The following is a 22791-nucleotide window of genomic DNA, read 5'->3' as shown; positions in this document are numbered from 1 at the left end:
CCTCCACACAAATATCCTACAACCAGTTGCTCTGGCTACACCATTTGTTTCACAGCCATCTACAAGCTCAAGTCTCTATGCAGGATCACAAACCACAGTAGTTATTCCATTGCCATAATGGCTGCTAAAATTGAAATTGTAATTTTCTTGGAAGTTTTGGGATCGTTTCAGTACCAGCTAAGTTTTCAGTTCACCATGATATGCACTATCTTTGTACTCCAGAAAGATCAATGCAGCATTAGTAGAACTTGGATCTCCTGGAAAGCCTGTTGCGGGTGGAATGACCAAGGGCTCACTACCCCAGCCGGCCAAACACTCTCACTGAGCACTTTCAGCACAAGCAAATAACATACAGTAATGGCTCCACGCCACATGCGTTCAATGTGGATTAGACTCCTGTGGTGCTTGGTATTTTCCAACAACGGGTCCAAAGTCATCTTCTGCAGACCTGATTTCTACACATTGGTCTTGAACAACTGCCAACAGTCTATGGTTGTGACAAAGGGCATAGTCTCACAGTACCTGAATGAAGAAAGGAGAGCAGGTGTACTGACAGTGATCAGGGTCATCCAACCTTCCAGTGGTTGCTGAACAAGCCCACAGTGAAGAGGCACACCAAGCCAGGTAGCCAACACATCAGGAACCAGATCAGCAAGGTGCATGGCTGGACAACCACACAGCTGCAACCTAGATGGGGCAACAACTAAGGCCAAGGGCCTGAGCTTAAAGACAACTCCTGCGTGAAAGGGGAACCCTGATAAGACTTCTCACAGCTCTTTCCACAGCAGTCTGACTCAAGATTACACAGCTGCACCATATCCAAGATGACCTTGAGCAACAGCAGCCAAATGAACTGCTGGAGGACACAGTATGTGAAGCCCTGACACCTCCTATCCTACAAGTACCTACTGCTCCTCATTGATGGTGATGGTGCAGGTACCAGTGACAGCAACAGCAGTCAATAAAATTCTAACACCCTTATTTCCCATTGACAAGACTTGTAACAAATTTTAAAAAACACCTGCATCTATTTTTTCCAACTGTGTTGTTTTGGCAAAGCTGTAAGTAGCCCAGACAAAGCTGTGTGCAGTCCAGGAGGGGCAGGAGAAAGCGGGGCAAGCTCCCATCCCATGCTGGATCAGAAGATTTCCTTTTTATTCTGCAAACATTACATACTCCATATGATCCAGGGACAGAAAGTGCTTTAGAATTAACTGTAAAAGCAAGACTGCAATTTTTATTTTCAAAAAAGTCCCGACAGCGTAGCCCACAAGGCTTCACAAGTTTTTTAAAAAAAATAACGTTAAGGCCAAATACGGTAGCTGCAATATAAGAGCAAAATAAAATACATAATCCCAAAATTTTAGTTTAAAGATCACACGAAATTGGTGATAAGGCAGTATCTTCTTTATTACAACAAACTAGATCTACCAGAAACAACTGAAGGCCCTGTGCCCCCCCCCGCCTTTGACACTGAAGTTTTAGCTCTTATAGCTGTGAAGAGGAATACTTCTATTAGAAATATAATCCTGCAGATGATGTAGAAGGAAAACTGTAAAAGACAAATGGTAAATATGTGTCATTAGGCTTCAGAGTTACCAGTTAATTTTTACTGCTATTAATTTTGTATGTATTCTTCTGTCAGGCTTCATTTTGGAGGCAAATCAGTACTGGTAACATCAGAGCAGCTGGAGAGATGAGGTATACACAAACAAACAAAGCAACTTCTGTACACATGTATATATGGAAATATATATATTTCCCACTGTCAAGAAATTCCTCTGGGCTGTAATACCAGACACCCATCTTATTTCCTACCACCTGAAAAATGCAAAACAATCTCCCAGTTATTCCTTAATTGCTTACCAGAGAAAGTCCACTCTCCATTTAAAAAAAAACAAAACCCAAAAAATGACAACAACAAAAAACCCAACAACAACAAACAAAACCCCTTAACCTCTACTTTACTACTGTGTTCTTCAGTGCACCAAAAATATAGGTCTTAGGAAAGTAAATTTCAGAAGTTTCTTAAAATAGATTGTTTCCACAAATTACGTATTTGATTGGAGCAACAGGGATAATAAATTGACAAGAATCTTATCAAACTGAGACAAAGGATTATGGTACATCATTATAACATTTCATCATTCCAACCTTGGTTTGTTTTCCTGACTTGCACCTTTAAAAGATGGTGCTTCTCCCCTTCCAAAAGGCAGCATCTACCAGAGAATTAAGGTGATTTGCGCAGAGTGAAAAGCAAAGGCCTGTCTACAGGTCAGGCAGTTGCATTTATATTCCCTTGACAACAAGCACCATCCCTATTCTCACTCAAGGGAATATTATCACATTTCCCCCCCCCAGATCAAAATTAAGAGTCTTCTAGAATACACACAGTCCCACTTCAGACAGAAGAGGATACGGCTCTCTTAAATGGTAAAGAGAAATTGTGATTTCTTAATGCATGAAACCCAGTGCTACTGCTTAAAGGAGCAGGCTTCTGAACAGCTGGGGGTTTTTTAAACTTTCAAAGCAAAATTTTTTCAGCATATGGAATAATGAAAAAAATGCTCTTTTCAGTACTACCATCTAGCCTACGCTAGTGAAAGCTGATAAGCAAAATGTATTTAAGAATGGTATCAGCTGTGTTTCTTGCATATAAATGCCATTGTTGAAGGTGTGCTGATCCCAGCTAATACATGTTCTGTTTCCATAAAAAGTTCTAAACCAAAACCACCTTAAGACAGACATTTGAAAAAAAAAAAAAAAAAAAAAGCTTTGGTTGGTTAACAGCCAGCTAAAAAAAATACACAAAAACCCCCATAGCAATGCAAAATTTTACTAACTGCAAAAATACAGAACAAGAGATACACACTCCGTATTATGCAAAAGTGCCGTACCAACATGTATTTTCCCACTGAATTATATAAAAATGTAGATTTGCAATGCACTAGTTCTATAAACCCAAACGAACATATTCTGTGAAGAAATTTAACATTCAGAACCGCACAAAGCGATAGGCACACAAGAGCTTGCTTGTTAAAGACGAACCGCATCTCTTCTAGGAAATGCTTTCTGAATACATAAAGGATATTTTCATAATAAATGTCACATCTCTTCCCCCCCCGCTTCCTCCCCAACAACACTCCCAATCCTTTTACAAGCTGCAGTGGGTTTTAAAGGCGCTCGATCTGAACGATTCACACAAAAAAAGGCTTTGAAGCAGTGCAAACGTTTGCCCTTATTCTATAGAAACTGTATAGCGATAACTTGGCTCTTCCCTCCCCCCACTCAGTACCTTTCTGGGGTAGTGACTTCACATCCTTTGACATCAGCACAGCTTGAAAGGGGGATGGGAGAGTTACGGCAGAAAGCAGCAAAACCTGCTTTTAACTATGTATGCAACGCCTCTACCCATTCTTAAATCTTCCCAAAATGCATTGAATAGGGCAGGGGTTTCGATCCGCTCCCGGTTTTACCGCGGCGGGAGCAAAAGGGGAAGGGATAGGGCTACAAAGGACTTCCTGCTCCCCGTACCCCAGCACCACAATAGCCATTTATTAGCTCGCCGGAGGGTCGCGATTCCCTCCCAGCGCACAATAACTCACCTCTAATATGCAAAAGGGCCACGGGCTGGAACGGCCCATTGGAATTGGCTGCGTCAACCACCATCCTGCTGCCAGCTCTGTTACATGTCAACATCTAGGCTCCGGCAGGCAAGGCAATGTATTCCTTAAGGCAAGAAACCAGCCTCCATTTTAGTTTAAAAAAAGACAGAAACTGAAGCGCTCTGCAGCTGGAGGGAACTGGCTAGTTAGTGATGTCAGCGGGCGGGAGGAGCCCCATTGGCTAACGGCAGCAACTTAAAAATGACACGGAGGAGGCCGCAAATGAGCGGCGGCGGCTGCGGGGCTGTCACTGCGCCCCGCCAGCGCGGGTGTCACTGCGCCCGCACCCACACCCCGACCCCCGCAGAGCCCCGGCCTGAGGGGGGGGACAGGTCTTTGGCCTTTGCTTTGGGTTGGGTTTTTTTTTTTTGTTATGGTTTTTTGTTTGGTTGGTTTGGTTTTTTTAATTATTTCCCCCACAGCTCATATTCAGAACGCACCTGCTGGAAAGAGCGTGTGCGTTTTTTTTATTTTTTTTTTCTTCCCCGAAAACGCCAAAAGCTTCATCTTCCCTTCACTGAGGTTGCCAGCAACTACCAAACAGAAGTCCAACTTAACCGTGGAAAACCACAGCATTAAAGGCAACATCAACAACTTCAGCTTTCAAGAGCCATATTAAAAGGTAGCTCACAGTAAGACACAGGTCCTCGAATAATTATTATTATTGATTTATAAATACAAAACCTCATAAGCATTCCCATGAAGTCTTTTATGACTGGTTGCTAATATGTATGTTATGAATAAAAAATATATGCATCTGACATTCAGGAGATGAAAGGCTTAACTATTCACACTCACCTGAATGTTTCTTTCAATCTAGAAATGGACCTATCTTATGTTTAACTTAACGTTGGTAAACCTGGATATTGCAAATGTCAGGTTTTCCTTTCTAGAACATTCAGTAACTATAAGTAATTTTTTAAAATTATTATTAAAACCTAAACAATCGCAGCACTAAGAATCAATACATAGGCATATGGAAACAGTTTTGCTGCATAATCCCAGAAACAGAAAAAAAGCACAGATTAACAATTTCTTAACTTTTGAGTCAAATTACTTAAGGAACCAAATTATGCTGGAACAAAACTGTGAGCAATTTTCTTCATCATGTGAGGCTTGCACATTTATTTTTACAATGAGCTATCTGAAGGACCATTTTGTCTCCTAGGTACTGTACCTCTGGGAGTGATGTTCAAAGAAAAAGACTTGTACCATCTCCAAATCTGTGCTTCTCCCCAAATACTATTTGCATCAGAATGTCACCTTTAAACATTTAAATTACTTGATCTACAACACTGTCCTAACTTACATCTGCTCAAAAAAAAAGGAGTACATCAAAAGAAGAGAAAGAGACTTTTCAATTAGGTAGTTTGCTGATGGAAATTTGGAAGAAAAACAAATTATAGGGCATATGCATACCAGGTTAGAAAAAATATATCACACTTCAATGATACACTGTCAAAGGTGAGTTAGAGCTGTACTGAATATTATTGAATTGGATCAAGGGAAAAGACTAACTGGGATATAACAGAAGGATATTACCCATAAGACACGTGAAGAAGTCAATTGGATTTACTGACTGCTGACAAGGCCTGATGTGAAGTAGTACCTCTTGGATGTCACACCTGAAGAAGGATGTAAACCTGACGAGAAAACCCAGAGATGACCAATCTAGAAAATATTACTTAGTTAAAAAATAAATAAAACTGCTCTGTTTGGTGTGGGTTGGGTTGGTTGGTTGGGATGTTTGTGTTTGGGGTCTTTTTTGATAGAAAGGGCTAAACTGAGAATATCCATGTATTTTAAAAAGTAATTACGGAGATGGAGGGAAATTTTTTTTTTTTTTTTTACATTCACTACAGACAGTAAATTCCTCATACATCAAGGAAGATTAGGTTAGACATTAAATGTAATCCTCTTGCAATAAGCATAGTGAAACAAAATAAGAGACTGCAAATTTATTATTTAAAAATTAATCTAATAATTTCAAAAATGGCCAAACATAATGAGTGATATAAATGTAGTTGATCTTACTTTAGAGAAGAACATCAAAATGGACTACGTGAACTTCTGATGCCTTTTAAAACCTCTTCCCTAAGACTACAGAGATTCAAATAATTTGTCTCTCCAGTCTAGGCAAAAACAGGGGAGGTGTATTCTCGAGAATGTCAGGTTTTATATCCGTATAGCCCTTGGGTATACCTTAGATGTGCAGTTTTAGTCTTATAAAACAAAAAGCTACCATAGAGATATGCCTTTAACAAAACTAGATTTAAAAACAAAAAACAAGACCGACCTCAAAGAAAGTTTTCTACAAGATCTTGATGGATGATGGAGAAAAGAAAACTGAAGAACAACTCATAATTTTTTGCAGTGTTTTCATATGCAGAATTTTGTAAGCAAATTCTGTTTCTTTTCCCCATCTAAAATACAATTAGACTGTTCTACAGTGATAAGCCACATCATGAAGCAGCAAAAATTAGGTTTAAAATTCCAGTTTATCTGGTAACGACATCTTTAAGAAGGAGCTGCTCGATCTCTCCTCCTCCCTACTTGTGTCTTTGCTTTAATGGTCAACTGCTGCTTCTTTCTCTTAGAAACTCCCTGCACAGATTAAAATGAAGACTGCTGGTATAATGGCACACAACTTAACTACAGTACTGGAACACAACAGAGCAAAAAGGGAATGTTATTTTAGTTACGGTGCCATTTCCTATTTTATATATAAGCACAGCTTGAATAGTTGGAGGTTCATTAGCAAATTTTAGGTAACGGATTATGAGTTGACAACCCTACATTGTTCTTCACTAAAGAGAGTAAACATGACATTTGCAGCGCTAGCAGTAGTATTGGCAGAACACTACATCACATTCAAGTAAGTTTTCTCTTGCAAGATGTGCATCTCCTGTTCACGTCTTCCTCTTCGCAGGACTGTGTTACATCTGAGGCCAGTACTTAGTAACTACCATGAAACTGCTTCAAACAGTCACAATTCAGTGTATTTCTGGTGTGCTTCTTACAGGACACTAGTGGAGCTGAAGAACTTAAATCTTTGTAAGACCTTTTGCTCGTTAACAAAATCTGGTATCTTCTCACCAGTCATACAGATTGAGAGATACATTCTGCTCAAGAGGTTTGCATACCTCCCTTGTTTCAGCCCGAAAACATTTGACTTGCCACCGATGGAAAATATTTACTTATGTTGAATTATTTTGAGCAACTTCATTTGGGAAACAAATTGCAAAGAATATCAAGTTAGGAACTGACTTACTAATGGGAAGGGAAAGAATATTAGGGCAAGTGGAACAGAGCTAATAAATATCAATGGGAGAAGGAAGAGGTTACTTGAATGAATTAATGAATACCCTTCTGCTGCAAGAGAATCAAAAACTGTATTAACTTCAGCTACCCATTTTTAGTATTAAACGAGTGAAAAAACCATATTGACAGTACAGAACAACTGTAGCTATTACAGGTTTCCTCTGAACCCTGCTCGTCACTTCTAACTTCCTGATGATGGGAATGAAGGAAAATCCTGTAAAATTCTCAGGATATAGTTAAATGTGTTACATTTAGGATCCGGCACTCTTTACAATGGGAGGCTATGTAGTATTTCTTTCAAAACAAATACTCCGTTTGGGTTGTGACTTAAACAAACAACCCTACCCGTCCCCCCACAACTAATTCACCCGCCCAAAGATTGCCTTTATTTCCCTTCTGAACTAGCTGCTGTTCTAACTGATAGTGACAGGATCAACAACATGTAAGATAATTTAAATTGGATGAACTTCTGTTTACATGAAGACACCTTGAACAAAGTTGCTTACCTCTCAAACTATAGGAAGGGACTTCATTTTTGGATTGGGGGAGGAGTGGGCTATTTAGTCTGAACTTTAAGGTAACTGAAGGCATAATTCCACAACTTCTGAAGCTGCTATTCCTCAGCAACCTAAACCAGCCTAGTTGCAGACTGCTTCAGCCCCCTTCCTGCATTCCCCTCTGCTTTATTTTGCTCTCATATGCTTCAGTGGTCATCAGACCCACAGCTGAGTTAGCTTAGTCCATTAATCCAAGAGAAATCCAAGAGAAAGCCACTTAACTTCATTGTCAGGTTGGTTTTCTGTTAACTTAGACTGTGCTCCACGGCAGCCTAAACTAAGCTAAGTCTAGATGAGCTACTGCTGCAATCCCACCTCTTCTGAGCCAACCGTCTGAAATTGCTGCACAAGGGCTGGTGCAGTTGCGTGGCTGAACCAGATTAGCAAACTGAGCAGAGTTAAAATGAGAAGGAAAAGGGTGAGTTTAAGCCACCTTGATTCCATTATCTGGTTCACCAGACAGCCGCCCAGAAAAGGAATGGGTATAAACATGACTCGCTTTTACTGGTAGGACCAACGTAATTCACTTTTTTCCCTCCAATTATAGCCTAAGCAAAACTTAACCATTTGCACAAATGATGTCGGGCTATAGAAAATATGGGTCTCTTCACAACCCTGAACAATGAGTTACTCAAGGACAACAACTTTGTTTTAGGGGAGAAAAGGCACTGGATGTTACACATTCTGGAGAAGAAACTGCCACAACAGGAAGGATACTCGGCTTCTCCTACAAGGGGCTGACTCAATTCCAAACAACAGTCAAGAGGAAATTTTTCAAGGAAACAGAGTCAGTAAACACCATGTTAATACCCAGCTATCAAAAGAAATACACAGATAAGAAAAAAATCCTTACCTGGATAAATGAACTGGGTATAGACTGTCATTTGGCTTCTTTAAAGAATTCCTAAGACTGAAGTATGGCAGAAAACAGTATTCTACCTTCCATGTTGAGAAATTGGTAATATTTACTCCTTTTAGTACGGGAAAAAGTGTTTAAAAGTGAATTGGCAAACATCTGCCTCTGACTGGATTTGTCTCTATCTGGATTTCCTAATATTTGCACGGTCACCGTAGCGCACACAGACTCAACAGTGCCTAGTTTTCCATCAGTCAATATTGTATACTCAAAAGGTTTTGTAAGTGGGGAGTAGGGGGAGAAATCAGTAGATATCTGCTGAATTCAGGAAGTTGTACAACAAAAAAAACCCCAAACCATTAGTTACCTTAAAAGAAATATATTTTAAGAATAGCACCTGGTACAAAAACATATTTCCCAGAGCAGATTGCTGAAGCTTGTTTCAAGTATTGGCACACTATTTTAACCAAGCCCAGTATTAAATCTAACATGTTTACCACCAAACCCACTCCTGTCTGTGGCCTTACTACATAGGTCACGCATGTCATTTTCAAGAAACAAAGCGTAAAAAATTAAAGAGTAAAAAATTGTGAGCGTGCTAGTTATCCAGCAAACACTGCCTTATATTTACATATACAAATATTGCATTCAATGTTTGATCAGTAGAGGTCTTATGAAGGGAGAAGTTTAGTTTTGCAGCAGCGGAAATGTTTAGGTCTGATTATAATGAAGACCTGTGCAATGGAACCAAAAGGTCTTTTTGTAAATAAGGGCATGATAAGAGATACTTTAAGAGAGATCTAAACTCTGAAGACACAGGTTAGAATCTAGAAAATAAGACAATAAATCCTATTTTTATGGATTCTATCCAAGCTTCAGTGGAAACAAGTTTGGTAGGAAATGCTGCCAGTGACAGATGTAGAGCATGCTTCTAACACTTTCAGCTGCTGACTAATGAGTAGGTGTTTGATAGGGCAGTTGAAATGAAAAACGGCTCATTAATCCAAGCCTATGATTTCATGTAAAGCTAGCTAAAGAAAAAAAATTTCACACACTCAAGTGTTTTTCTCTATAACCTTTTTTTTGGTAGTTCTTCACTCACTATCATGTTTCTTAATCTTTAAAATGTTACAACGTAATTCAGATTGGATTACTGCTAAACACGAATATTGATGATTTGATAATCATTAAATATTAAAATATTTACTCATTTGATAGATCGCATTTTCCTGCATAAACACCAAGCAACTGCCAGTTTTTCCTTTAAGAAATTTATATGCTTACCACACACATATTTTAATAGCTCTTCTAAACATTTAATAGAAAATTAAATACAGGAAAGTCTGTTTGTGCAACACTATGATAATGTTTTAAAGATCAAAGTTCAAAAACAAAGTCACTAAATTAACATGGCAAAGAAAGTCTCCACAGTTCTTTCACATGATACAATACATACACTCACTGACACATAACTATACCGATGTAGGAAAGAGCGAGCTTCTGCAGTATTTTCCTTTATGGACTTTTTGTTTCAGTACAATATTGGGCTGCCAAAAATACTATAAAAACATGAACGCAGCCAGGACCAGAAGGACAGCACTTAGCACACCGAGTTAGTCCAATGTAGTTTGTGTACAAGGGAGAAGAGCATCATCTGTTTCACAAAACTGTATTCATCAATGTTCTGCATGAGAATTAATTTGTTTTGCCTCAGTGTTTTGCCTTTTAAATGCACTACATCTTAGGGCAAATTACCTTTTATAGTAGCATTAATCATCTTTAACCTACCATCTTACTTCGCATAAAATACTTTTAGCTAAACAGTGCTGCTACCACCTTGCAGGTGGACAAAATTCCTTAATTGCCATGCATACACACAAGCAGCGAGATTAAACTGGAAAGGCTGAAGTAATGCACCTTTCTTCTCCACCTAATTTACAACTGGCAGAAGTAGGTTTCTGTGATGAAAGCGACATTAAACATTGAAGTCTCCAGTCTCAACAGCTTATAAGAAAAGTGCTCCTCAAAACAGTCCACTATCGCTGATGTCCATAAATTCTATTATATTGCATATATCAATATTGCATATATTGCATATATAGACAGTAGTTTTAAATGAACAGGTAACGCACTCTGCCTGAGTTTGAACTTACCCTGATATGAGTTTGTGAAAAATACCAACACAGATGTCTGAACTTCTCTACACCACAACTTCTCTACAGAGAACAATACTTTATCTGCTAATTTATCTTGATATCAGCTTTGCTTAGTTATCTGTACTCTACAGTTGAGAAAAACACACAACCACCTTCCATTTCTGACCTCTTGAGAAATCCTCACTTTTTCATCCTTCCTGATGGTTACAACAGTTTCATCAATGAAAATTTTGCCCAACCATTTTTTTAAGTATCAGAATCTTAAACTGGAATCACCTCTTCTGCAACTTGATTCATCAGTCTTTAATATTGTACAGATGATGAAAACAGAGCTATCTTCTAGACAGACACTTATGACTTAAAAACATTAGGAAAGCTTTAATAGCGCTTGCGTCCCTATCAGAGTCCTGCATCACAGGCCGACAAGTCAAGACACCACTCTTATGTTCTCCTCTTGCACAGAACAGACCCAGAATTTGGCATAGGTCTGAAGTCTCTGCTTGAAAAAAACAAAGAAACCATGTACTCTACATGAAATGTACTCAGAAAAATGGCACCCTTATGACCTGTCATGTTCATTTTTTTAATTATTATTTCTTTTAAATAGACATGACTGATAGTACTTTTAATGTTGAAATCATGCTAAGTCAGAAACAGACATCACCACCAGAAGGTCAAAACCAGGGCTGATCAACATGCACAACAAGGTCTTCAACAACGAAATGCCAGAATCTGTTTACTAAGATTACATTAAGTTATTCTACATTAGGAAAACAGCACAGTATTCCATATTCTGTACTTCTCAGCACTAAAAGTTAGTATGTATGTCCACACTTGTAAACATAGCTCATTTCTTCCCACCTCAATATATACTCTTGTAAGAATATTGCATCCACATTTTTGAGATCAAAAATCCAACTCCAAGAGGTAAGCTAATTCTGTAAATAAATTAGGAACTGTATTTAAAAGCTGAATTTCAACTGCCATCTTTAAGATTTCATAAAACAATGTTGACTTTTATCTAATAAAACGAAAACCCAACACCAAATCCATGACACTGGCATCATAGCAGTCCTCTATAAGGCTATAAAAGGATTCTATCCAGCTTTAAAAAACATACAGAAATGCTACAAAAAAGCGTGTTTTTGAATCATGCCCAAATTTACATATGCATGACTAATACATGTTCATTGTGAAATTTTGCAACACTTCAGAATATTAAGAAGCACTTTTTTCTTTTTTTTCTTTTCAAATTTGTTATTCTAGGACTGACAGAACATTATCTTCTAATTAATATTATTTGCAGCTTAAAGTTAGATTTGTGACACAATTACATTTGACAGTGTATAAAACCTTTTATCCCAGTCAGGGTATCTTAATATTGTATTTAAGAATTCTCATTGCAACATTCTCTTACTTATTGTAGGGATTCAGAGCAATCCTTAAAAAGCTCACCACTTTATAAAACAGTTATCTCTAAATGCTACACACTTTACTAAAATCAGCACCTCCTTGCAAAACAATGTGTACAAATACAAGTATGCTCACCTGCCTGTACTGTTAAAAATCCCTTGTAGCATATAAACTAAGTCTATATAATGGGCAAGAGTGTATCTTAGAAATACATTATAAGCAAGACTGTACCATGGGGAAAAAAACCTGTCAACCTGTAACGGAAGTGTTACTAAAATGATTCTTATTAATATAAATTCTCCTTTTTAATAACATGTACATTTTTGAATCAATAAGCTTACATTTTACTTTTCTGTATTAATAGTCCTGAATAGAAGTGAAACACATTAATACTTAGGATGCTAGTTAATCCATTATAAAATGCCACACTGCTGGCTGTTATATTTTTTTGCTCCTTTTTAATCTTGGTCAATTAGTCAGTAAGTCCATCACAGCAGCAACCTCAGTCCTGCAGATGCTGACACTCGCCAGCTACTCTTATGTGTCAAGGAACAACTATACGCTCAGTAAAATCAGAGAAGAAAAATAGAATTCTATTATTTAACTAAAAAAAGTTTATAAAATACTTTCTAGGGAAAATTCTGAAAACTTAATGTCTGATCTCCTAATGGTTTAGACAGTAAAATAAGCTTAGAGAATTTACAAATGTTTGTGCAGTAAAGTTTTCTTAATATGCATGTAAGAGAATGGGGGGGTGGTGGTGGACGCAACTAAATCTGGAAGTAAATGCAATTACCTCATTAAAAAAAAAAAAAAGGATAAAAAAAGAAAAAATATCCTTCCTTCCCCTCAGCATTAAACCCAGGTAATTTTTTCAGTTAAAGTTTTAGACTTTATCTGTATGATGGTCATTGGATATCAACTCCATGAGAGCTGAAGTAAAAATGTATTATTACAGCCGTCAAGTGCAAAAGCAACAAGCATGCAATTCATAACAGATGATGACACACTCAAGCGTTTCCTCTCAAAATTGAACAAACACAGCTAGATGAGTAGCAAATATACATCACACATTCAAGCTCTATAGCTTTTTCCAGCATATAATGTATTTGGGCGTCAGAAGTTCATGGAAGTAACCTAAAATCAAGAACTGAAGTGAGGATGACCCATCAACATCACCAGAAACAAATGCCAGAACCCAACAAACTAAAAGTCACAGACACTGTGGAACTACTTGCTAATTAACCATGAAAAAAATATCCATGATGTAACAATGAATTCAGGCTTCTTGCATAAAGTTGAAGTGGGTAATTGCAAAGAACACAAACTACTTCAGTGTGTCAGTGGTCAGGTACACACAAGCTCAGATATGGCACTTTTAAAATATATTTATTAAATATTCATATTGTAAACTTACACTGTTTACCTCATACAGAACACATTCCTAAATTTGTAAACAACTTCAATATATCTTAAGTCACAAACTATTTTCTTAAGAAAGCAAAAAGGAAGAAAGTGGTAAGTTTCTGAAGGCTGAAACACCCTCTGCCACTTACATTTGATATAACCAAAGCATTACTCTGGAAGTTTTCAAAACATAATAAAACAAAGCACACCATTTAAAACTAGTAAGTAATTTTTTTCCCAATAAACAACTGGAAACAAAAATCAACTTTCTGTAACTGAAGTACCTGTACTACACAGATTCACTAACAAGAAGAACCGGATAAGCAGAAATTAACATAACGCAGGTTTGTTGGCACAGGATTTTTCTTTTTTCGTGAAAATCAGTACAATCTTTTCAAGACACTTGACACAGTTCTGAAGGCACTTCTCCAGAGATACTTCTGGGTTATCTGTGGGCAGACAAGCTCCCTTTCTACCCAAACGAAATCAGGTTGCATTGCACTGTGCTGCAAGGAGCTTCGCTTGCAGCTTTGCCAATATACGGATCCTGATGCTCCACAAACCAATTCCATCAGACACCTCTCTTTCCTATGTTCATCTCTATTCTTAGAACCTCTTACCTCATTATTTATGTCTTTTTCTTTTTGCATTATCTGAGTGATCCTGCTCCTCCATTTCCTGAATAAACCAAGGGTGTACAATGCTAATCATAAGCTGCTCCAGTGAATATAAGTCATACCACACTAATACCAGTCACCAGGGCAAACAGGCTGGTATATCCGGACGCCTATCATCAACACTTTCGTGCAACGCCCAAGAGAAAGTTCGCAGCGTGGCTGAGGACCAAAAATTGAGACTATTTCAGATTAAAAGGCAAAGTATTTCCCGAATAAGACACCTTGATGAAAACACACTTTAGCAGCTCCTCCTTTGCCTTCCCACTGTTTCAAGTGATGCACTGACCTCAACTCCAAAGCAAGGTACCAAAGCAAGGTGGTTATCCCAGCAATACCGCAGGCCATTTACAGCTTACCAGTTACGAGCTTTCACAGATCTAATACAGACCTTCAAGTATGTGAAGATAACACCATTCTACATGCTGAGTTTAAAATACAATCTCATGTAAACTACATCACACCACATCACACCCAACATATATGAAGAAAATACACACCTCAGTCTGCTACAAATAGAAGAAAGGTTTCCCAGGTACCGCAGCCATAGAAATACAGCCACCCTTTACGAATAACTGGAGTTTGAAAGCTGGAAGCAGGTTAAACACAGCTAACCTGAAGGAACGCTTCCTTCTTCCCAGCGCTTCATAAAAGTCAAACACACCTTAATCATCTCAGCCCTTTAAATTACAGCCTGTCAGTCTGCTTCAACTCCTGTCCAGGCGCAGACATTAAACAACACACTTAGAGCTGTCCAAAAAGAAAGTTTCCCAGCTTTACTCGACCCACTGAACGCACATCAAGTCACATATCTATGTACGCATCAGAAGAACAGGGTGACTGGCTAACAGCATTCTCAGCAACCCTAACAGGTGGCAATTAAGTCATGAGTGAGCACGTGTAGAGAGCACAGCAACTATACAGACACCTGCTATGATCCATGAGACCAGGCATGGCTTTATTAGTAAAGGTAGTAATTACTGCCCATCTCTAGATCAGCAATTGCACCAGCGTTTCATAACGAAGTTTGACCCTTGACAGCCTGGGGACACACGCACAGCATCAGGCACCCACCAGAGATCAGCTCAAGATCTTTTCTTTTGTTTCACTTAAGAGCAGAAAGAGCGACTGCAGACTGAAAGGCAAATACAATGCATGTGCACAACAATACTTCTACCATTTCTTCACATCTAGGTACATTGCATCAAAGATGCTAGAACACTCTCAGAACATACCTTACGCAGTTTCTAAGACTTACTTCCCACCTCACCCCAAGTCCAAGCAGGCACTCTTCTGCCCTTCATTGGCTGACTAGTTTAAACTGCAACACAGCCAAGGTGGAAAGAGATCTAAAATCTTCACCCCAGCTGCTGTAAGATAGATTACTTTCCCCCTCTCCCATCTGCGCTCATTTTTCTCATTTCCAGCTCATGCTCTGCTCTGCCTCTAATTGAATGCTCAGTTCTAGTCTCCCTGAGCTGACAGTCCCACGTGCTACCAGAAGCATACTATTTAAAACAGGACAAAATGCAGGTTCTAGACCAAGTAACAAGTGTTTTTATTTGCAGATGAGTCTTTGAACAAAAGGTTATGCCAGTCAATGAGGCTGTATGTATAACTTTTTATAAAAATCACTACTTTCATTCAGTGTCATTTGCTTATGTCACACCCTGGATGTGACAGCTTGTGCATGAACCTATTATATCAGTTTAAAAGGTAGGACATAAAATTCATGATCTGCAGTGCTAAGTATTCTTATTTACAAATTTAATAAAATAGATTGAAATTCACTGATTTTATAAACAGCAGTTAAGTCTTAAAAAAATCTGGAGCAGCACCTCGTATGTGGACTTCTATACCAACATGATGGACAATATTTCATACTCTTTTTGTAAAAACGATGTCTGTGTGAAGAGAAGAATGTTTCAGTCTAATTTGATCTGTATGAAAAGCAGTATAATCCACAAGGGCTCAGAAGCCGAGTTTCTTATTTTCAAGAAACACTAATGCAATATATCAAGGAAACAATGACTGGAGGGAAAAAGGACATTTTCACATTGCCTACAACAGAACTACTCAACATTTCAGCAATGTATTAGGCTTTCACTGCCAACTTTGGACACTGGAAAGCAGCATGCATCACACTTCAAAACCGTTTTGTTTGTTTGTTTTTAAATAAATCTTCAGGGCAAATCAGTTGCTCATAAGCAACAGATCAGTGCATCTGATCGCACCTGAAAAATTCTACCCTAACACCACTACAAGCTACCATAAGCACACTATGCAAACATGTATCTGCACAAGAGACAGTAACTAAAATAAAGATGATAAAAGCTGTGTTAGTAAGAGAAGATGCATCAATTGTCATCATCTTTTCATCACAGATGGCAGTAAATATAATTCTAAAAGATCACAAAGCCTTAAAATTGACAAAGGAAAAATTCAGTCACTAAAAAGATGCCACTTTGTTTGACCCATGCTCAGGAAAATCAGATCAATAAATGGCGACAGACCAGGTCTTCTCACAATGCCAAGAGATACTTTAGTACAAACAAAGTAGGGTTTGAGCATGCTGCACTGAGGACAGATGACTGATATTCTACATAGAAAGCCCAAATATTCTGCTTTCATGTGAGATCAGTGAATATACTTTCACATAGACGTTTCTGGGTTGAAGAAACTTAGATATTTCTTATACTGACTGCCAAGAAGGCAACACACTGGAAGCCCTCATATAAGGAATGAAAGAAAAGAAAAAAACCCAGTGTGCTTGAGCATGTGAGTATGTGCAAGTTTGCATGTGTGTATACTTGATATATAATGTAGGTTTTCCAGATATAGTAAGTATGATAGTTGAGATGCTTCTCTGTCTCATGCCCAAGAGTCATTCCAATTTAGAAAGACATACCTTTTAAAGCTGGCAGTTTTTGAAGCTCCCTGTTATTGCTAACATTAAACCTTGAAGAACTCTGCCGCTTTTCCTTCTTCAGTACTGTCTGTGGTGCTGGTACTTTGATTTTAGATAGTTGTGCTGGGGGAGGAGTGCTGTTTGATTTTTTGTTTGACACCTGTTTAAAAAGAAATGAAAGCAGTTATATGTAGCTGAACTGGAGAGAAATTCTGCTAAAAATTATTTTTGTTACAGAAATAAATTAAGCAAAATAAGCTTTTAATCAAATTGCTGTATTCGTCCTCTGAATGTATTGCTATCTAGTCTTCTGTTCCCTCTTTTCAGTGTTCATTTCTGTAGCATAGCCCTCAAATAGATGGGAAAAGATCATCTTGTTACATGCTCTAGCCCACTTATTTGAAGATACCAGCCAACTGAAAAGAAATTTTCAAGTAGCATAGGTCCTCAGCTACTCTAGCCTTTTCCCTGATAATTCCAGGTCTCCAGGGTATTTGGCTGCCTAATTTCAGCTTCAAAGGGATCACAGGACCGTGTCTATTTACAGCAGGTGAACCTTCCACTGCCTACTTGTCCTGTGCCTCACTGCTGGAGTCCTAAGCTTGGCTAGGGCATTCAGGCTTTGACATAAAGTTAAAGGAGCGAGTCTTATTATTGTAGCAGAAGCTTCAGCAGCTTCTAAAGCATACATGAAGATTTGTAGCAGTTTACTGCCTACACAGAGCAAGTTACTTTTACTGTAACAGTCCTTATCAGATTGTCACTGTACCTCTGTATGAAGCAAATAACATAAAACCAGAAAAATGGTTCCCACCTATAGTTTCCAGTCTGCTGTTATTTCCGAGACTACACTTGACAGTGCTCTCTCTCAAGCTGAATAAAACACATCATTAACAAAAGCCTGTCAGAACTTGCAATGCTGCCTTTCTCGTTCCTTTTTTAAAGTAGGAAAAGCAGGTTTAAAGTAGGCAATAGTTAACTTCTTACTTATGAATAATTTCATGATGTTCTTTACAAGAATGGTGAAACATGTAGGAGTGACCTACACTAAGAATATAGAAACAGCTGAGCAGGAAGTCTTACTGCAATTATTATATTCATTTTACAGGACCTTAATTTGCTGTAGAAGCCTTTCAAATTTGCAAACTATTTTACACTGAAGCACACACATCTGAAAATACACCTTGGCACTTTGCTCTTACAGGAAATGCCATATTCTGCTTTTCACAAAGTATCCGTGTGATAAGAAAAAGGAAAAAAAATAGTCAGATGGGAATGGGATTCAGGATGGATTCAGTAGCAGTTGTAGCGCTGCCACTTTGGCAGTTTGAAGGGATTTAATTCCTGTTTCGTTAAGTATAGTAGATACAGAAGCAGTGTTTCATTCCTGCATGAGATAACTTCAATGGCATTTTCACAGGGATATGGCCAAAACAACAGAAACCACTTTTCTTCATGTTCTACAAAGGATTTCCAGAATAGCTTATTCATCAGCAATGTCCATATAGTCTGGGGGTGTACACATTCAGTGCACAGGGACATGTTACCATACATAAGTTTATCTACTTTTAATGTCTAAGGCAGTAATTTTATTCAAATTTTGGTCTAGGAACACAACTGAGAGAGAAATGGATATGCTTCAAGAATAGATTAACAATTGTATTATATTATACACGCAGTACTTAATATATCAAAGATATGACTGAAAGCAACATTTAGTTTTCATTGAACATATTTAAGATTACCATTTTGCAGATTTAATATTGTAACAGCAAAAACCCTTACAGCCTTATTGAACAAATAAGGGGAGACAATACACTGAACACTGCAAGTGTACCAAAAATACTCTAGAATATTTATTCAGTAAAAATGGCATACACTGGCAAGTTAAAAGCATTTATGTACAAGTAGTACCTCTTATATTGCACTTTTCAGATTATTTCACTTTTTAATCCCAAACACTAAATGCTTAAAAATCTTTTTGCTGAAATACAAATGATCTGCAAGGTAAATTCTATCCATCAATTCAAGTTAGAAAAAGACATTCCAAATAAAAATATGAATAGACTAAGCAGACAAAAAAACAGCACTAAAAATTAGGAAGCAATGACTTACCATGTATTAAGCAATAAAAGCTAATTAAGATGCATCATAAACACTACGACTGCACAGGATTCTATACTTTCAATATTGTACTTGAGCCTAATGGTGTTTTTCTGAACTGGCTATCTTCCACTGCCACCTGTTTTTTGTTCATTACTTGGAACAGGAAAAGCTGCTTTCCTGCTTCCTCTATTCCCAAACAAACTCTCAATTTCAAATTAACAAGTGCTCACATGTGCCTGCACACACATGCACACTACGGTATCCTAAGGTAACACACACCTCAGGGAACCAAGTATTCTAAACTGCAGACATATTCTAAAATTAGCCAAAAGTGGTTATTTAAGAGGATGGGTAACACTTCTAATTAGAAATGTTGAAGGAAAGCATTTTTTGTTGCTATGGCAACTCCCCCTCTAGCAGTGAGGACTCCAGTGTAATTCCAGCCCTGAATCACTGGCTGATTTATCCAACAGATTTCCTCCTCCCTTCCACCATCAACCATGGTCATCTCTGCTTTTCAATCACGCTCCAGTCATTCAGCCAGCACATACCAGAAAGCTGCCAAAACAGTTTCCAGTTCATTATTATTTGAATACTACACTACACAGCTGTACCCAACAACCTCTGCAAGCGGCACTATGGTGCTACCACAAGAGGACTGGCCTCCAGAGCTTGCAGATAACCAGCCCTTGGATAAAAGGGCACCTGGAGAAAGTGAGTAAGTCAGCTTAAGCCACACAGCTCAGCAATCTTAACCATCCCTCTAAAAAGAAAACTAATTCAGAGTAACAAGTCTGTGTATTCGTTTGCTAAAGATTTCAAGGTAACATACTTAACTTTTTGTGAAGCTACAACGCTTAGTAGTTCTGACTGAAGAGCCAAGCTCAGCTTCTTCCTCCCAGTAACAAACCAGACTACTTCAGAAACCACAGCTGCAGAGAATAATTGCTGGACATTCTACTACATCAGTGAACAATTCAACTGTGCTGACAGCAGAACAGCCAAACTATACATATATATTTTATCAGTTCTCTTCCTGTGACATTCTTCCCCTTGTTCTAGCAAACAGCTCCCTCCTACCCAAATGTTTATATATTCATAGACACATTAAATTCCAAAAGTGCTGATAAATCCCTAAAAATGTTTACAAATTACACTGAAAACATGTCAGATCAAGAATGTGTTTCTTCAGATCATAATCAAAATACAACCCTTAGGTTTTCTGAGCAATTTAGTTTTTAAAACCTAAAGCTTTACATACTTTTATGAACATTAAGACAGTCAGGACCAGTGTGATTCTGACTATTCTGACTTTTAACTCCCCCTTTTAACAACTGGCTGGGGGAGAGAGAGTTTATGTTCCTCAGTTCCCTTGAGTAAACTTAAAATGAATCCAAGAGAGCAAACGGCAGGGAGGAAAGAAGGTTTCTTGCCAGTCACAACAGTTCAACATATATAGTCCTTGCATCTCTTCTTTCCTTGAGTCCTCCTCCATCAAGCAAGATGTGGCACATTCCTTGTCTTAACATCACTGTTTTGAGCAAAGTTGGATCCTTCATCTCCCTGGCTTGTACACAGGCAAGTATATACCAGCACACAACACTAAATTTGTGACCAGGGAAAGAAAGATACGAGTAGACCAAGTACATCTACAGTTACAGCCTTACCTTTCAAAGCATACTCACTAATAACCGAATTAAACCAAAGTACACAAAGCCTGCTCCACAAAATCAAGCCTAGATTCTCCACAAGGACCACAAGCCTCCCAAGTCAAGCCTAGAGTAGGGTCAACTCTACAACGATGTGGTAAGCTTTCATGCTGCTTTCTAAAATAAACTGCTCAGAGCAGATTAAGGATTTGAATATGACCCTAAAATCACCTGGATGCACATGTCATTCAAGATTAAAAAAACTGTATGGTTTACTAGGGACAAAATCAGATCACCTCCTAAGCACACGACAAGAGAGATTCTCTCTCTCTCTGCCTGAAGAAAACACGGTGCTATGCAGCATCCTATACGGTGTTTCTTGGTGCAGGCCAGTCTAACACCATTCCGCAAATCACTTCCTTCTAACGAGTATCACCACTGAATTCAAGTTTATACCAGTGTGTACGTGTACACCATCCCAGGATGGCAGAAGCAAGCCACACACCAGCAAGAACCTTGATAAAAACTCTGGACTACAAAATCTGGATAGGCGAACCTTGCACCAATTAACACATGGTTAAGATTTCCTGTGAAATGCAGGTACACAGCAAAAAGCACAGAACGCTTTATGAAAATCATTAGTCCGAATCTGAGAACAGAGGGAGAATGCTTATATTAATGCAGAATTAACCCCTTCCTTCTTTTCCTTTTGGTACAGGAAGTAGCCTCCACGGATTTATTTTTCACTAAGATAAACAGAGGTCTGAGCTATGGCACCCAGAAGACCTCATTTCTTGCCAAGGCAGCCTCAGAAGGGGCTTTCAAAGCATTCTGGATTGTATCTAAAATATACTTACAATGAAACTGAAATACAGTTTACTGGAACTAAACAAAGAATATGAGAAAACATGAGAGGGACATATACAACTTCATTTTCAAAACTGTATGAGGGCCTACTATGTAATCAAAATATTTGGCTAAGTGGTTGAGGCCCAATACTTAATCAATGTAATTAGGCTAAGATGTTGAATGTAACTGAAATTAAAGATCAAGGATTCAAAATGGGTGTAGAGCCCTTAAGAGCCTTCCATGCAGTTTTTTCCCCCTCTGCATTAACTTCAGAGCAGTGTGAAAATCTCTGAACACTCCAGGAATCTTGAACTCTGCCACAGAGCTCTCCACTTTGCAGATCTTCATTTGGGGGTAGAAACAGGGACAGATCATATCTGGCATATGGCCCAGTAGCCATCAACTTGGTAAATATATTCACAGCATACCTGCAGGAGGTGGGCTGGTGGTGTCAGATTAGCAGTTGGGACCAAGACAAGTTGTTCAAGACAGCACACTACCAGGGCAGCAGTATTTGTCAGCTGATTTGAATGCTGCATTGTTAACACCACCAGTTCAACATACCTTCCAACAGGACAATATCAGAATCATAGGATGATTTTGGTTGGAAGGGACCTTAAGGATCATGTAGTTCCAACCCCCCTGCCATGGGCAGGGACACCTCCCACTAGACCAGGTTGCTCAAAGCCCCATCCAGCCTGGCCTTAAACACTTCCAGGGATGGGGCATCCCCAACTTCCCCGAGCAACCTGTTCCAGTGACTCACCACCTTCCCAGTAAAGAATTTCTTCCTAATACCCAATCTAAATCTCCCCTCTTTCAGTTTAAAACGGTTACCCCATGTCCTATCACTACACTCCCTGATAAAGAGTTACTCCTCATCTTTCCTGTAGGCCCCCTTCAGGTACTGGCAGGCTGCTATAAGGTCTCCCTGGAACCTTCTCCTCTCCAGGCTGAACAGCCCCAACTCTCTCAGCCTATCTTCGTAGGAAAGGTGCTCCAGCCCTCTGGTCATGTTTGTGGCCCTCCGCTGGACTCGCTCAGCTCTTGTTATTATTATGGTATCAAAGATAAGGCCTGACAATGCTATGCAGACAGTCTGCACTAATTCTAGTTCATGCAAGTAGTGCGCAATCACTGGTAAGGAGTTTGTTACGGAGCAACTAGCTATGATCTTTAACATCAGCATTTTCAATCTACAGAGACTCAGTGCAAACTACACAAAGCTTG

General features: G+C 38.7%; 1 protein-coding gene across 6 annotated transcripts in view; it reads right to left on the bottom strand.

Moving 5' to 3' along the window:
- PPP2R5C (protein phosphatase 2 regulatory subunit B'gamma) overlaps positions 1-22791 on the bottom strand; it is an 86200-nt gene that overhangs the window by 51297 nt on the left and 12112 nt on the right. For 3 of the 6 annotated variants that reach the window (XM_054197875.1, XM_054197876.1, XM_054197874.1), the window contains exon 3: positions 16958-17117. The exons of 1 other annotated variant lie outside the window; for it this stretch is intronic. In XM_054197875.1, coding sequence (XP_054053850.1) covers positions 16958-17117 — 160 coding nt within the window. Of the gene's footprint in view, positions 1-3605; positions 3730-5207; positions 5309-16957; positions 17118-22791 lie in introns of those variants that run through there. 2 more of the 6 variants (XM_054197878.1, XM_054197877.1) reach the window with 2 other exon arrangements.

The sequence above is a fragment of the Rissa tridactyla genome, chromosome 4, assembly GCF_028500815.1.
Source record: "Rissa tridactyla isolate bRisTri1 chromosome 4, bRisTri1.patW.cur.20221130, whole genome shotgun sequence".
Lineage (NCBI taxonomy): Eukaryota > Metazoa > Chordata > Aves > Charadriiformes > Laridae > Rissa > Rissa tridactyla.
Note: the sequence above shows the minus strand (reverse complement) of the source record. Positions and strands in the feature narration are given on the sequence as shown.